The 18,202-nt window shown below is 33.1% G+C and overlaps 1 protein-coding gene across 4 annotated transcripts in view; it reads right to left on the reverse strand.

Annotated features, from left to right (window-relative positions):
• LOC143237081 (uncharacterized) overlaps window positions 1-18,202 on the reverse strand; it is a 115,510-nt gene that overhangs the window by 15,620 nt on the left and 81,688 nt on the right. For all 4 annotated transcript variants that reach the window (XM_076475935.1, XM_076475932.1, XM_076475933.1 and 1 more), the window contains 3 exons: window positions 7,866-7,956; window positions 3,217-3,378; window positions 2,669-2,940 (listed from right to left, as the gene is read on the reverse strand). In XM_076475935.1, coding sequence (XP_076332050.1) covers window positions 2,669-2,940; window positions 3,217-3,378; window positions 7,866-7,950 — 519 coding nt within the window. In that variant the 5' untranslated portion in view covers window positions 7,951-7,956. The remainder of the gene's footprint in view (window positions 1-2,668; window positions 2,941-3,216; window positions 3,379-7,865; window positions 7,957-18,202) is intronic.

Here is an 18,202-nt window from a genome sequence, read left to right on the forward strand (position 1 = left end):
AAAGTCACAATCCTAAAACACCAAACAGTTTATTGAAACGTCCTCAAGAGGAGCTGGGCTAACACTAACATGGCCGGGCTGTTCTTTGAATAATTCCTGATGACGAGAAACTCATTTGAACAGGAGAAAACTAACCAAATAGCATTTCTTAACCTTAAAATCACAAGAACTGATACACAATTCAAATCAGAAATCTACAAAAAAAAATCACCCATACTGGACTATACACTCCCTGGGACTCAGCACATGAATCGAAACAAAAACTCAACATACTAAGAAACCAAATAAACACAACCACAAAACTTTGATCACCAGATAAAATTAACGATGAAATCAACAAAATAAAACAATACTTCATCAACATCAACACACTTGCTCCAAACACCTTCGGAAACATTATACTCACACACCTGGATAAACAACACAATCAACAATAAATCCCAACATACAACAAAGTACAAAACCTACACTGTTGCATACCAAATGTTCCTGACATCAGTGAAAAAAAAAACCAACATTTGGAAAAAACTTGTAACAAAACACAGCATTCCAGTAAACACCAAATTTATTCAAAAAACAAGTACAAAACTGAGTTCTATACTATGTAAAAACTACACTGACAAACACCACACCAACATTATTTATAAAATACAATGTGATAACTGCCAAGAATTTATATTGAAGAAACAAACAAAAAAATTGAAACCAGATTCAAATAACACAAAAAGTCACCTTCACATGTTTTTGAACACTGCTAATAAAAACAACACAACATAACTATAGAAAACACCCAGATACTAAGCAGGGAAACAAATATAAACAAACGTAAAAGCAAAAAAGCCCTACTTATACAACAACTAAAAAAAAAAATCAAACAATTATAAAGAAACACCTTTATATCTTCACTAATTAATAATCTAACATCCACCTGCAACGACCCCTACAATCTGGTACCCGTTTATACCCTAGCCCTAAGACATGTGTCCGTCAACGGTCGCATTCGAACTCTCTCTCTTTCTTAACCTGAAGATGACCTAGGAAGGTCGAAACGTTGCTCTCTCGTTGTCAGCAAAAGTGTTAATACCCATATCGGCCGTTCTGAGAAGTATGTTCTTTGAATAAGTTTGACCTCCGAAGGGTGGATCACTTCAGAATTTATGTTAACAAAAAACAGACACGGCACCTATCGTCGCATAAATAAAGTATAAGTGACGTCCGTTGTTTTGCGGTTTGTTTTTTTTAAAGATTCTATCAATAAAACTATTTATTCCTTTTTATGTTCACTCACAATAATAAACTTTTAAGTAGTTATTTTAACTCAAAGACAAACAACAAGTGAGGTATGTTTTTTTATTTGTTTGTTTTGAATTTCACGCAAAACAGTCTAAGACTGGAAAGAAAGGCGCTAGTCATCACCACCCAACGTCTACTCTCGGGCTGCTTTTTTAGCAATGAATAGTTTATTGACCGTCACGTTATAACGCCCCACTGCTGAATTGGTGAACACGTTTGGTGCGACGGGAATTCAAGCCTGCAATCCTCTGTTCACGAGTCGAGCGCCTCAGCCACCTGACCATACCGGGCCGTACGAAATTTAACTTGCATGAGTGTAGCAACAGATTCAGTTAAAGCTTTTGTAAAACTAATTTCGATTGGCTCTGTTTTGATTAGCTTTGGTATTAACATCCCTCCCAAGAATGAGGAGGGTCTTCATTTCTCGATATTGAGACGAATTTCTAGAATGTTATATCTAGAAGTGAAAATTATGAGAAAGATTTAATTATATAATGATTAATTTAATTATATAATTGAAATGTAGAGGGATATACTCGTTTAAAATTGGCTATAAGACCCTCGTGGGGTTGTAGACTAAAGAAAACGAAAAATAAACCCGTAATTTATATCTAAAATAATTATCACTGCTAAAGAATATATTTGAAAACAAGACAGGTCCTATTTTTTAGATCTCTCGTCAATAAAATTATTGACTTTTTTAAGTGTACAAGATTATGACTGTCACAACACCTCTGCCAATACTGTGTAATTTTTTAAGTTTTAATTGAGATTAGAAATAATGGATACGTGTCTGGTGACTTCTGGCGAGTCTGGTATTTATACTTATATGTGAAGTGACGGCACACTACTGACCTCTACTTGTTGGTAAATGTCTGGTAACTGATCGAATATATCTCGTAAATGTCAGATAACTGACTGCATATTACTGCTAGATACTGAAATACATTTTTCAGAAGTTTAGTGTTAATTAGTTTTGTGTTGTTGTTTTTTGGTTTGTTTCTTTTATTTTGAAGGAAGCACAAGGCTACATAATGGGCTTTTTGTGCTCTCCCCACAATGGGTACGAAACCCGGTGTTAGTTACCACACATATCGCTGGGAGCTTAATTGATTCTCGTTTGCATGTCACAAATAAATGAGAAACACGAGCTATTCATGCTGACTGTCTCTCTGTGTGTGTTAGGTTTCAATGTTTGGTATAATAAACTGATTGCATTCCTCTGGAAAAGTGGCGTAAGTTTATTTAACACTTTCCAACTTTATCTTTAAAAACACAACGTTTTTCACTTACTCTACTCTCAGCATCACCGTTGGTTTACTATATTCTACTCACTTTAGTCAGTTATTTGTAAGTTTCTACAAAGATGCTTTACCTTCATGAGAAGGGTTACGCTTTCCTTGTCTTCAGTTATGTTTCCCTGTTTTTTCCTATCGGCATAATAAAGATTTAAATCAACTCCATCCAATTTGTTCTTCTTCACGACGTCTTTGACATTTTCGACGAATTCTTTTATTTTGCTTTCAAGCTCAGACGAAGATGAATTATTGGTTTCGGAATTATCGTAAAATCCACCAACAGACAGAATAATTTTAAGCTTAGGGTTAATCTTCTTCAGATCAGATAATTCCTTCACGTCTCTTGAAACTGTAACACAAAAAAACAGGTAAGTGTTTCTATTTATGGGTTATTGTTTTTTCGTCATAATGTTTTTCTAATATTTTCAAATTTCAGAGAAAGCTTTGAATGATTTGAAATTTCACCTCAATGCTTCAAAAAAACGTTCTGAATGTTTACAGCTTTATATATTTGATTTTTTTATGCACATTCATCTTCAAAATATTGTAGAAATATTCTAAATTTAAATTTATCAATATGTCAATATTCTTACAAAATTAGTGGATTTCTACTTCTCCAGCTTACCCAGTTCGTCTGTGTTTAAACTGAATCCATTCCTGCTGCTCGAAGAGCCATACAACAGATGTGTACAAAGACAAGGATCCACCTGGGACAGTTGGAAACTTGTTCCTGCTTCATAGTAACAGACGAGTTTCTTTTCAGGAAAAATCGAAAAATCACAAGAGTCTGAAACGAGATGACATTTGCTATCAAGCCTTGATCTTTTATATCAATAATATCCTAAAGTTTATTAGTCTCATTAGAAAAAGGAACAACTTAATTTAAGTACATTATATATCATGTTAGTCTGTTTACAAAATTAAACATACAGACTGATAACATTAAACATTTAGTTAAGCAAGTGCACCTACAGAATACAACACCTACATAGAATCAGACTTTTAAAATGAAGCATTTATATAGAATTAAACTATTATAATGAAATATCTATATAGAATCAGACTTTTAGAATGAAACATCTACATATAATCAAACTATTAGAATGAAAAATCTGTATAAGATTAAACTTTTAGAGGAAACATCTATATAGAATCAGACTTTTAAAATTAAACATTTATATGGAATAGGCGTTTAGAATTAAACTTATAGAATCAAACTTACAAAACCTAGCACACATACAATTAAGCAAACAGAAACAACCATCAAACAACTAGTATTACACACGAAAAACGAAGCGCATCAAACACTTGTTCTATCGATTCGTAGGCCTGGCATGGCCAAACGCGTAAGGCATGCGACTCGTAATCCGAGGGTCGCGGGTTCGCGCCCGCGTCGCGCTAATCATGCTCGCCCTCCCAGCCGTGGGGGTGTATAATGTGACGGTCAATCCCACTATTCGTTGGTAAAAGAGTAGCCCAAGAGTTGGCGGTGGGTGGTGATGACTAGCTGCCTTCCCTCTAGTCTTACACTGCTAAATTAGGGACGGCTAGCACAGATAGCCCTCGAGTAGCTTTGTGCGAAATTCCAAAACAAAATCGATTCGTATCTTGATTATTAAAATAAATGGTAGTTTTAAGTCATTGAAAAATGACATGATATGATAAACTAGTTTATCACAAGTAAACTTAACTTTCTAAAAATATCGTTTCATTGTTTCTCAATCATAACCTTTCTTCAAGGAAATCTATGATAACATAACGTGGATGTTGCTTTTAGTTTGTTTTTAATGGCTGCCATTGCCACGTGATCCTTTGTGACAAATCACTATAATACGAACTATCTAATTAACTCTCAGGTTGGCGGTCTTCCAGGACAGAAAATATCATAATTTATAAATGAAACTTTTACAGTTTTTGACGTCTGTTGATGACCCATGCCAAATTCACGATAGTTAAATGTATGAACAGACTCTGGTACTAAGTTTGAACACAGTATCCTTGGAGACGAGTTGCATAAACCGACTGCATCTTGGACAACGCTGACACTAAGTATGAACTTCGCGAACTTTCAGCCGTTGGAGCGTTATGATGCGACTGTCAGTCCCATTATTCGTTGATACAGAGTAGCCCAAGAGTTGGTGGCGGGTGGTGCTGATTTGCTGACTTTCCTTTAGGTTTTCACTGATACATTAGGGACGGCTGCATGGAGAACCGGGAGACACTACCAAGTAGATAAGACCAAAGAACCCGGACCATGCATTATCTAAGATGCCCTAACTTTTATAACAGCCTCGGATTACGAGTCGATCGCCTAAACCATCAGGCCATGCCAGGCCTAAAAACGATAGACAGCTGGGCCTAGTAGTTCTCCATGTGATATATATATATATATATATAAGTTAAAATATGTGACATATCACGTTCAAAACAACGTGTTCTTGAATATTTTGCCTTTCTTAATAATCCAAATGCTTCTTTGAAAGTGAGAGAGACCTGACAAAATGGATCAGAAATTTAGCTATCATTTATCGTATTTTTGTTTCTGACTTGGTAATAATGTACAGATAATTGCAAATGGCTTACAAGTGTGTAATTACTGCTTTTGTTTTTACGCCAGCTAATGGATTTTCAAAAACTAGATATTTAGATTAATTTGTGACGTCATACTTAGATCAACCTTGTGCCTCTAGTGGCAAATATTCGGTAATAATAAACACCTCGAGCAAGTAGGATATAATTGGAATATATAATGTAATAAGCAGGTATTAAATTATTCGTCACATGTTGAGATCTCGGGCTAACTAAGATATAACTGGGGTATATAACGTAATAAGAATGTATTAAATGACCCCCTCTCCATATTGAGTCCTCAGTCTAGCCTCGCCTGCCAATTTCAGGTTTACTTTCATTTTAAATAATAGGAGCGTGTGTGTGTGTTATCTTTTAGCAAAGGCACATCAGGCTATCTGCTGAGACCACCGAAGGGAATCGAGCCCCTGATCTTAGGGTTGTAAATCGTAGACTTACCGCTGTACTAGCGGGTGGCAATAGGAGCGAATAACCTGCTTATCATACTCAGTTAATTCAGTGTTAATTTAAAAGTTAAATATATCACGTTTACAACTAAAAATAGTTAAGCCACAACTCTTCATAAAAAACAGAGTATGTACATGACATAAAATCACACACAGACAACTTATAGACTGTTAAAGATAATACGAAAACTATATTGGTACAATCAAGACAATGCCGTTAGATTATCGTAAAAGCCATTTTACTTAACGTAACATAAGATTCAATGTTCTTCACTTCTTCATTTTTGAATGATATTTTCTGTTTGGAATCAGAAGCTGCATTTGTTTCTCACGTCTAAGTTTAAATACTAAATTTTTTGTGTGTAAGAAATATCGAAATAAATTTAAACTGAGTTTCTGAGAAAATGAAAATACGTACAACCAAAAGATATGAATCTTCAAGCACTGGTTAGGGCGTGTCCAGTGTTTGCGTTACTCTCGCCCCCTCCATGGCAGAGCGGTATGTCTGCGGGCTTATACTGCTAAAAACCAGGTTTCAGACTCGTGGTGGGCAGAGCACAAAATAGTCCATTGTGTAGTTTTGTGCTTAATTACGTACAAACAAACTGATATTGAAAGTAAAATAAAACATGTTCTGCAGTTCGGGGTTGTGAACGATGTTATTGACCAGACTCCCTCTGGTGTAATATTATATTGTACTAATTTAATATTTTTTATTATTTTTTTTTTACAAATTGATTGATGGTTGTTTCGACGAAGAACAAATGATTTTCTTTATGAAGTTAAAAAGCCAGTAAGTTTTAGATTTATTAATTAAATAAACAAGTAGAAATCTTAGTAACAGTGACTATAATTAAATCTCAAGTACGTCAAGAGATAAAACTGTCAGCTAAAAGTTTATAACTGAGAAAAACTCAGAGTCGCTTAATGCGCCGATATGCCGCGGCTAAAAAAGAATAAAAATGGTCAGTGATTCGATATTAATTAATAATAAATTACTTTAACATGAAAATTATCAAAATAATTTTAAAAGTAATGTGCAAACAAATCAGGGATTGTAAAAATATTCAAGCAGTAAAAACAAACAAAAAACTTTAGGATCTACAGAAATTAATCAATGTAAACCAGAGTGAGAAATGAACATTCACTGAGACGACTTATCCTCAACAGTCAGTTCTGAAGTTGGATTACCGAGCTCCACTTTAGTATAACAGAGATAGATATTAATTAATCACCGTAACTTTTATAAATTTTAAATATCGTGTTCAGTAGTGTAGTATCAATTGTGTAGAAACGAAGTTAATTCATTGGTTAATATTAACCAATGAAAGGAGAAATAATTCAATATTTAAAATTCAATAATTTCTATACTTTTCGCTACCAGTTGTGTATATGCATATATTAAATAAACTTTGTTTTCTCCTGTTACGACACCTATCGTAAAAAAAAGTAAAAATTCAGTTAACCAAATATGTAGATACCTCTTGCAGTGAATTTTATGCTTACCTGACGGTATTTCACTTTGTATTTTTTTTGTGACCAATGTCACAAATTCATAAGCATCAGTAATTTATAAACATGTCTAAATAAAAAGTCCATGGTGCCCATGGACACCTAACTGCTAATTCTAAAGTTCAATATCAAGAGAAGCTTTTTCTAACGATACGTAGCTGCTTAAGAGAATAAACTTGTTGTTCTACCTCTAAGTCATATAAACGTCTCGGAAGTGAGTTATATCCTTAAAGTTGAATATCGTTGAATTTTATATTTAAAAATCGAAATTTGGTTTGGTGTGTTTTAAATTTCGTGCAATGTTACACGAGAACTATCTGCACTAACCGTCCCTAATTTTCCAGTGTAACATTAGAGGGTGTGTGTGTGTGTTTTCTTACAGCAAAGCCACATTGAGCTGTCTGCTGCGTCCATCGAGGGGAATCGAACTCCTGATTTTAGCGTTGAAAGCCAAGAAGGGGCTACTCTTTACCAACGAAAAGAGGGATTAACCGTCACATTATAACGCTCCCACGGCTAAAAGGGTGAGCATGTTTAGTGTGACGGGGATTCGAACCCTCAAATTACGAGATGGTGCCTTAACCACCTGGCCATGCCGGGCCTTAATCTAAATTTAAAAAGTTTAATTCAACAATCGCTTATATACATTTCATACAGAATTATCTAGGCGATGAGTGTAGGAAAAAATTAACAATAAACAAAGTTTATTATTTAAAAACATTTGTACCTGTATTTTCTTCAGCTGATGTAATATCAATCAAACTTCCAGTCAGCGCTGCTAGCGCCACCAGCAGGATAACAGACCACGTCATGGAATCCTGGAAATAGAGATAGATGTACAATTTATCACTCGTTGTCATTTATAATTAATATACCAGCTGTTCTCGAGTGTTAGTTTTAAATACACGTGTTTTCTACCTTAGTTTTTGTATTTCATTTTTATATTTGGTGCAAAAATTCGCTTGAAAGTAACCACTCTTTACAAATAACGTCCTCTATATAAACCGAGTGCAAATAATTGTCACTGAAGCCATTATATTTTAAAACTGATTGTAACGAGCTTGTCATAAATTTGTTGTTTCAATTTCTGAAAAATTCTTTTTTATCCCAGGATATTACATGTTACGGTTTCTGTACAAACTAACTACATTAAATACGATTAATCTTTTTAAGCTCTTCCGCCATATTTATAAACTGAATAAGCACTGAACTGACATCAAATTGTCAGCTTGAACTTTCGCTCAGGATTAATAAATATTTGTTTCGTGATCGTGTTTATTATCCAGTAGGAGCTTATTGTGAGTTGAGGTAAAAAAACAATTCAAAACCTCAGCTTAAGACAATACACATAGTAGTATTTAAAACCGAAATTAAAGTATTCGTAGACATATCTAAAGCTAAGGTTTCCGTGCATAGAAAACAGCCCAGAAAGGGTTTAGATTTTAATTTATTTTGAACATACTTGTTTGTTTGTTTTTGAATATCGTGAAAAGCTACACAAGGGCTATTTGCGCTAGCCGTTTCTAAGTTAGCAGCTTAAGACTAGAGGGAAGACAGCTAATCATCATCACCCACCGCCAACTTTTGGGCTACTCTTTTACTGACGAATAGTGGAATTGACCGTAACATTATAACGCCCCAACGGCTTAAAGGGCGAGTATATTTGGTGCGACCGAGATTCGAACCCGCGATCCTCAGATTACGAGTCTAACGCCTTAATCACATGACTATGCTGGGCCTGAACCAACTAATGCCATGATTTAAGGAATCGTTTAAAATTCACTTATGGACCTATTCTGCTACATCACTACTAGAATGTATGATGGACTGAGCATGGCCTAGAGTCAGCGTATCAGAATGGAGGATCCGATGGTCTTGGGTTAGAGTCACTCTACCAAACACGGTTCATACTTTCAGCGATAGGTGTGTTGTTAAAATAACAGTCAATGAATATTTTGGGCTCGAGTCATTAATCGATCAAATACGCTTTACTATGTGATTAAAAAAGACGGCCAACACGAAATACGAGCTGGTTGTCTTTACCCTGACGCAATTAGGAGCGGATAAACACAAATCATAGGGTTTTCTGACCTGTGTGCTTAGTCAGTTTGTGTGTCATTCCGAAGAACAAACAAGCTCCACACGATATATATTCTACCTAGTTTGTTACACAAAGAATATCAAAAAGATTTCCTTTTAATGGAAGCGTAGCTCATCAAACAATCTACGTAACCGTAATTTTAGTTTCCGAGATGAATAACTCCCAAGCTCCATTAGCTAAAGCCCCCTAGTGGCAGAGCGGTGAATCTGCGAACTTATACCGCGAGAACCCAGATTTCGATACCCGTGATGGGCAGAGCACAAGCAGCCCTTTTTCTTGTTTCATACTTAATAACAAACAAAAGCCATGGGCTAAAATCGAACGTTTCTTTAAAGTGTTTGCACTGTACCTGGACAATACAAAAGTGTGCTTCTTGTGTATGTTAACAAATTACTTAGCAGACAAACAGGAAATTTATCATACATCCGAGTGCAAAAATTGCATTCCTAGTCATTTTACAGATGTACTTTGTCGGGAAAATTGTTATGAGTGTAGATCACTATTATATGTAACAGTCGTTTTCTGAGAATATTGTAATATTTTCCATTGTTTCTTTTTGTCTGTTGTGATATTAATCCCTTAGTTTGTATTTTTCTCAACACAAAACTAGGTGCTCCTACTTGCCAGGCGTCATATTTTTATTTTAGTTTTGTTGGGCGTACAACTAGATGGAATTTTGGGTCAACTGAATACATGGCAGAACTTGCCAAGCATACATAACTGGGTTTTAATGTCGAAGAATTAAACCATATCACTTGGGTCATTTTGATCTCCTCTGACTGTTACGGTGTGATCTAGGTCTGGTTTTTTCTGACCTAGTATTCCTCACTATACAAACATTACTCACGTTGAAAAATTTGACTAAAAGACGCGATATTAATTACCACCCGTTAAATTAAGCAAACAAAATCAAAATTCGTGAATTGGTACATGCTTAAAGTGTCTTATGAGCTTGATAACATGAATAGTGGGGAAAATAGAACACTTAAAAACACTTCTAACAAAATATCAAATATCAGGTTTCTAGTTTGCTACTAAAATATCTTTATTTCATTAAGAAATGGTTGTTAAAAGAAATGTTTCTGCCCTTAATTACAAGAAGTTGTTACCTATGTTTTAAATATAGTAGTGCTCCCGTCAAGCTATCGATCGACAATATAATAAATATTAAAATCCAAACGAACTTTCTTTTAGTGTTAAATTTGTTACTCGAAACACAATTTGTATCACAAAAGTGTAATATATTATTATTACCTCTGGTAATTAAAGTGTAATGTTTCAAAATATAAACATGGTAACAGGGAAAATGGAATGTTATGCTGGGATCTCATTTTCAGTTCATTCAAAATAGAATGTCTAAGCATCTGACATCAGGTCTGTCGAATTCGGGTATCGTTGAAATTATTTCACTTACTAAAATTGTCTAAGCAAACTTCGTCTTTTGTAAACATAATCTGTAATACAGGGTACAAACGGATGTGTATGATAGCATATGATAACAATATCTGGACGGATACATATATCTTATGTTTCTTTTATTCCACTCCGAAGCGCAATTTGCCCCGAATCCAGCTTCATCGTGTCTTTTACTTTATACGTTTTCCAAGTCCTTGAAAAATATCTGCGAACGGTATAATATGAAATAACGTTTGTGTTTCTAGATTGCGGAGGGTAAAAAGAGACATTGACTCAGTCGTGTGGTCTCCCGTTGGAACAGCGGTACGTTTACGGATTTACAATGTTAAAATCAAGGGCTCGATTCCCCCTCGCTGGATTCAACAGAGAACCCGATGTGGCTTTACTATAAAAACACACACACATTAGTTCGTAATCCGAGGGTCGCAGGTTCGAATCCCCGTTACACTAAACATGCTCACCCTTTCAGCCGTGGAGGCGTTATAATGTAACGGTCATTCCCACTATTCGTTGGTAAAAGAGTAGCTCAAGAGTTGGCGGTGGGTGGTGATGTCTAGCTGCCTTCCTTCTAGTCTTACACTGCTAAGTTAGAGAAGGCTAGCGCAGATAGCCTTCGTGTATCTTTTCGCGTAATTCAAAACAAAACAAACCACATTAGTCGAGTGGCTAGATTCTATATCCTGGTGGAGCCGCACCTTGTTGACTTACAATCAGTATACAAAGATAGAACTTCCCCTTCATATTGTGATGACGACACGTTAGCACGATAGCATACAAGTTCCTTAATGGTATTCATTTTAACCGTTACAGTTGAGCTTACCTTCATAGCTCTAACTTATAACCACCATACAACATCACGGAATACTTACCAGCATTCTTCCAACAATTTTTGAAACACTGTATCACAGGCAGGATGACATATGTCCGAACATTCTCAGATAATTATTGAGCTTTATGTTTCGTCCAGTGTGACGATACACTTCTACTTGTCACATGTCTGATAAGATATTCGTATAGTTATCGACAGCTGACCAACTATCTGTTCGATTAGGTGTTTGAGAAAGCCTTGTGAAAACGGCTCTTGTGCTTTCGGCTTTGGCTTTTGCAGAACTAAGCCCATGTAAGTCATCTTGTTTATAGCTCTGCAGGATATTTATACTGCAGTAGATCGATTTAGCGTGGACTACTTCCGGTGACAAATTGTTTATCTCTACTTACTGCCTCCGGTGTGCTACCATCGGTCAGTCATGAAGTTCCGTGTTTTTTGTTTTCCTCATGGAATCCATTATTCTACTCATATATTTCAGCATTTCACTTGTTCCTCTCTTTGAATCACCAAAAGTCACTGCATTGTATGTTTTTATAAGCATGGTTCGCAGGTTCTGTAATATTAGGGATAACTTGCATCTGCAATTCACTACTGGTCAGGTGGTTTGGTATGTTACGAACTTCGCGCAAAGCTACACTTAGGCTATCTGCGCTAGCTGTCCCTAATTTAGTAGTGTAAGGCTAGAGGGAAGGCAGCTAGTCATCACCACCCACCGCCAAATTCTTGAGCTACGCTTTCACCAAAGAAAAGTAGGATTGATGCCTTCGCGACTGAAAGAGCAAGCATATTTGGTAGAATGGGGTGTCGAATCCATGACCTTCAGATTGCGAGTCGACCGCTCTAGCCACCTGGACATGCCGGATTAGCAAAAACGGTCATCCATCTTCAACACTGAAACCACCCTAACGTTGTAAGGCTCCGTAGCGAACTGTGATACTGAAATCATTCTTAAATTACTAGGAACCAAATGTTGGTCCTCAGCTTCTCATCCTGAAGTTTAAGTGACCAACCCCTAATCCCTTCTCATTCAACAGACCAAACAGAATATCCCTTAGGCACCAACTGTGTTGTTGTTTGTTAGCTGGTTGAGTTTGGCGCGAAATAATTTTAAAGTTATTTCCATTAGTTGTTCATGACTTATAAGTGATAGAAAAGAAGAAAATCATTCGTCACCTTTGGGTAATCTAACCAAACAATGAGGTTGACGGTCATATTATAACGCCCTCCACAGCTGAAAGGGCGAACATGTTTAGTGAATGGGGGATCAAACACACGACTCGAAGATTCCGAGTCGAGCATCTCAACCAACAAACCAGGCTAGGCCCGTCGGAAACGAAAAATATGCAGATATCTTGAAATACAATAAAAAAAACGTTAAATTGTCAATGAAAAAAAACAAAGGAGGTCATTCAACGCTTCGCATGCAAACCTATTTTATTTATAAAACTATTTAACGACAATTATATCTTAACTATGGCATTACAATAAAACAATGCACTACGAGAATCAGTGGACATCAACTTAAAACATCTTAATAGACTTTTGAAATAAATCGGTGTATTTTTTTTTAGAAATGGACAGTGGGCAGCTCTCACAATTAGAATGTGCTTGGAGTTTCTTTTCTTTCATGAAGAACCCCCCAAAAAAAATCATTCTTAAACAGATTGGATGACGTATCTCTCATTCTGTCTCTAAATTTAATATTTTCTTTCGGATTACGTAATAAAATGATTCGACTCTTTATTGGTTTGTTTATTACTTTTATTTATCAAAGTTCCCCAAACTCTAACACTTTCCTATTAACCTTCTTTTTGCCTTTACAGAATTAATTGGGTAATTTACGGTTGTTGTCCAAAGAGTAATGACTGCGCCATGCCACTCACCTCGTCTGTTATGTATGATTATCTTGTATGCACAAACTCGATCGCACAATACTTTATAACAAGAACTAGTACAGATCATAAATCATAAAGAGTTGTTTATAAGTATATTATCGTTCCAGGTGGCTTGGTATGTACATGGCACTTACGAAGGTAAAAAAATGAAACGTGCTTTCAAATGAGCCTCTTTTCTAGAACAATGCGCAAATATATAATAATATAGAGTTCAGATAACAATAAAGAATATTGTAGAGTCAAAATAACAATAAATAAGAATGTAGAGTAAACATAACAATGCACTATAATGTAGAATTAAAACAACAATACACAAAAATTTAGAGTCAAGACAACAATATATAAGAATGTAGAGTTAAGATAATAATATACGATAATCTAGAGTTAAGGTAGTGGTAGATTATAATGTAGATTTAAGTCAACAATATATGATATTATAGCGTTAACATAACAATACAAAAGAATGTAAAGATAACAATACATGATAATGTAGAGTTAAGACAAAAATATATAACAAAGTATAGTTGAGATAACTCTACAATCTTATCTATTGTTGTCTTAACTCTACATTATCATTTACTGTTATTTTAACTCTACATTCTTAGATATTGTTGTTTTAACTCCACATTATGATCTGTTATTAACTTAACTATACATTCTTATATATTGTTATCTTAACTGTAGATTATCATCATTGTTATCTAAACTCTACATTATCATCTATTGTCATTTCAACTCTACATTGTTATGTATTTTTACTTTAACTTTACATTCTCATATATTGTTACTTTAACTCAGCATTATTATCTATTCTTATCTTAAGTCAACATTCTTATGTATTGTTATTTGAACTGTTACATTATTATGTATTGTTGTCTTAACTGTATATTTTTATGTATTGTTATGTTAACTCTACATTTTATATATTGTTATTTTAATTCTATATTTTTATGTATTGTTTCCTTAAGTCTACGTTATCATCTATAAAGTTAAAATAAGAACAGATGATAATGTGGACTTAAGAAAATATTACATAAGTATTAGAGTTAAAATAACAATACATAAAATGAAGAGTTGACATGACAATAGATAAGAATCTACAGTTAAATTTATAATAGAATATAACGTAGAGTTAAGATAACAATACATTACAATTTAAAGTAAAAATACATAAGAATGTAGAGTTAAAGGAAAAAACATAAGAATATAGAGTTGAAGATAAAAATAGATGATAATGTAGAGTTAATATAGCAATACACAAGAGTGTAGAATTAAACTAACAGTACATAAGACTGTAGAGTTAAAAACAGATGGTAATGTAGACTTAAGATAACAATAGTTAAGAATGTAGAGTAAAGACAACAATAGATAAAAATATGGAGAAGAGACAACAATACATAATAATGTCGGGTTATAATAACAATACGTGAGAATGTACAGTTAAATAATAGTAGATGATATTGTAGAGTTAAGACAACAATACATAATATTGTAGAGCTAAGTTAACAATACATAAGCTTGTAGAGTTAAGATAACAACAGATGATAATGTAGAGTTTGGACAACATTATAAAATGATGTAGGGTTATACTAACAATATATGAGAATGTAGTGTTAAAGAAACAATACATAATAATGTAGAGTAAAAATTGGAGAACATAAGAATGTAGAATTAAGATAACAATACATAAGAACGTGGAATTAAGATAAGAATACATGAGAATGTAAAGTTAAGTAAAAATTATATAAAAGTATAAACTTAAGATAACAAAACGTAAGATTGTGTAGTCAAATAAAAATTACATAAGAATGTTGAGTAAAGATAATTACACATAAGAATGTAGCATTCCAACAACAATAGATGATAAAGTCGAGCTAAGACACAATACATAATAATATAGAATCAAGATAAAATAGATGATAATGTAGAGTAAAAATAGCAATACATAAGAACGTAAAGTTAAAATTACATTACATGAGAAAGTCGAGTTAAAGTTAAAATACCTAAGGATAAAGAGTTAAGATAACAATATATAATAACGTAGAGTTAAGCTAAAAATACATAAAAATGTAGAGTTCAAATAACAATATATAACAATGTAGACATCGGATAACAATATATGACAATGTACAGTTAAGGCAAGAATACATGAGAATGCAAAGTTAAAGTAAAATTACGTAAGAATGTTGAGTTAAGATAACCATACATAAGAATTTAGACTTAAGATAACAATATATGAGAATGTCGACTTAAGGTAGAGTTAAGATAACAATAGATAATAACGTAGAGATAAGATAACAATACATAACAATGTACAGTTAAACTAAAAATACACGAGATTTTAGAATTAAGATAATAATACATGAGAACTTTAAGTAAAGATAACAATGGATAAAATTAAAGAGTTAAGACAACAACACATTAGAATGTAGAGTTAAAATAGCAATAGATGATAATGTGAAGTTAAGACAACAATACATAAAAATGTAGAGTTAAGATAACAACAGATGATAATATAGAATTAAGACAACAATATATAACAATGTAGAAATAAAAATAACAATACATGAGAATGTGTAGCTAGAATAACAATACCTGATACTGTAGAGTTAAAGTAAAATATATAAGAATGTAGAGTTAAGAAAATAGTACATAATTATGTCGCGTTGAAATAACAATGGATGATAATGTCGAGTTAAGACAACAATACATATTAATATTGAGTTACGATAACAGTAACTGATAACCTAAAATTAAGATAACAATAAATTAAAGGTTAGAGTTAAAGTAAACATACACAACAATGTAGAGTTAAAGTAAAAATACATAAGAATGAAGAGCTAAGACAACAATACGTGATAATGTGGAGTTGAAATGACAATAGATGATAACGTAGAGTTAAGATAACAATACATGAGGATATACAGCTAAAATTGCAATACAAAGATAAAAATATATAGGGATGTAGAGTAAAGATAACAGTACAAGAGAATGTAGAGTAAAAGTAAAAATACGTAAGGATGTAGAGTTAAAATAACAATACATAAGAATGCAGAGTTGAGATAACAACAGATGATAATGTAGAGTTAAGAGAACAATGCATAATTATGTAGGTTATAATAATAATAAATGAGAATGTACAGTTAAGCTAACAATACATAAAAATGTGGAGCTAAGATAACAATGTATGAGAATGTAGAGTGTAAGTAAAAATACATAAGAATATTGAGTTAAGATAACAATAGATGATAATGTAGAGACGCGACAACAATACATATTATTGTAGGGTTATAATAACAATATATGAGAAGGTAGAATTAAAATAACAATAGATGATGATGTAGAGTTAAGATAACAACAGAAGACAATTTATAGTAAAGTAAAAATACAAAGAATGTAGAGTTAAAATAAAATTACATGAGAATGTAGTGTTAAGAAAATAATGCATGAGAATATAGAGTAAAAATAACAATACATTTTAATGTAGAGTTAAGGCAACAATAGATGTGTAACTACAGTTAAGTTAACAATAGATGATAATGTATTGTTAAGGCAACAATACATAAGAATGCAGCGTTAAATTAACAATAGATGATAATGTGGAGTTGAGATAACGACAGATGATAATATAGAATTAAGGAAACAATACGTAAGTATGTAGAGTTAAATAGCAATACATGAGAATGCAAAGTTAAGATAACAATACATGAGAATGAAGAGTTTAAGTAAAAATACATAAGAATATATGTGAAAAATATATATGTAAAAACGACTGGTTTGGGTTGACAACATTTTTATATAGAGAAGCGAAGAACGTTTCGACCTTCTTCGGTCATCGTTAAGTTCACCAGCCATTTTTACATATATATTTTTCTCTACAAGTGGTTTTTTTTCGTGATCACTGATAAGAAAGTAGTGTTGAAATAACAATAGATGACAAAGTCGAGTTACGACAACAATACATGATAATATAGAGTTAAGAAAACACTCGACCATAACGTAGAGTTAAGAAAACACTCGACCATAACGTAGAGTTAAGAAAACAATAAATAAGAATGTAGAGTTGAAATAACAATAGATGATAATGTAGAGTTAACACTACATAACAATGAAGAGTTATGGTGAGTAAACATGAGAAATTAGAGTTACATTACAGTATATGAGATTGTAGAGTTAAAGCAACAATGCATAATAATGTAGAACTAAAGTAAAAATGCACAACAGTATAGAGTAAGATAACAACACATAATAATGTAGAGTTAATATAACAATACATGAGAATGTAGTTAAAATAACAACTATAAATGATGTAGAGTTGAGATAAAACAGGTGATAATTTTTAGTCAAGATAACAATACATGATACTGTTGAGTTAAGACAACAATACATAAGAATGTAGAGTTAAAGTAACAATAGATGATCATATAGGTTTGAGATAATACAGATGGTAATTTTTAATTAAGATAACAATAGATGATATTGTAGAGGTAAAACATCAATATATAAGAATGTACAGTTAAAGTATCAATACATGATAATGTAGAGTTGATAAAACAATTCATAATAACGTAGGTTTATAATAACAATACATGAGAATGTTGAGTTAAGATAACAATACATTAGAATGTAGAATTAAACTAACAATAGATGATAATGTAGTGTTAAGAAAACAATGCACAAGAATGTAAAGTTAAAGTAAAATATACAAGATTGTAGAGTTAGGGTAACAATCTATGATAATGTAGAATTAAGGTAAGAATACATGAGAATGTAAAGTTATTATAACAATAGATTATAATGTAGAGTTAAGATAACAAAATGTG

The sequence above is a fragment of the Tachypleus tridentatus genome, chromosome 13 (assembly GCF_004210375.1).
Source record: "Tachypleus tridentatus isolate NWPU-2018 chromosome 13, ASM421037v1, whole genome shotgun sequence".
NCBI classification, from domain to species: Eukaryota; Metazoa; Arthropoda; class Merostomata; order Xiphosura; family Limulidae; genus Tachypleus; species Tachypleus tridentatus.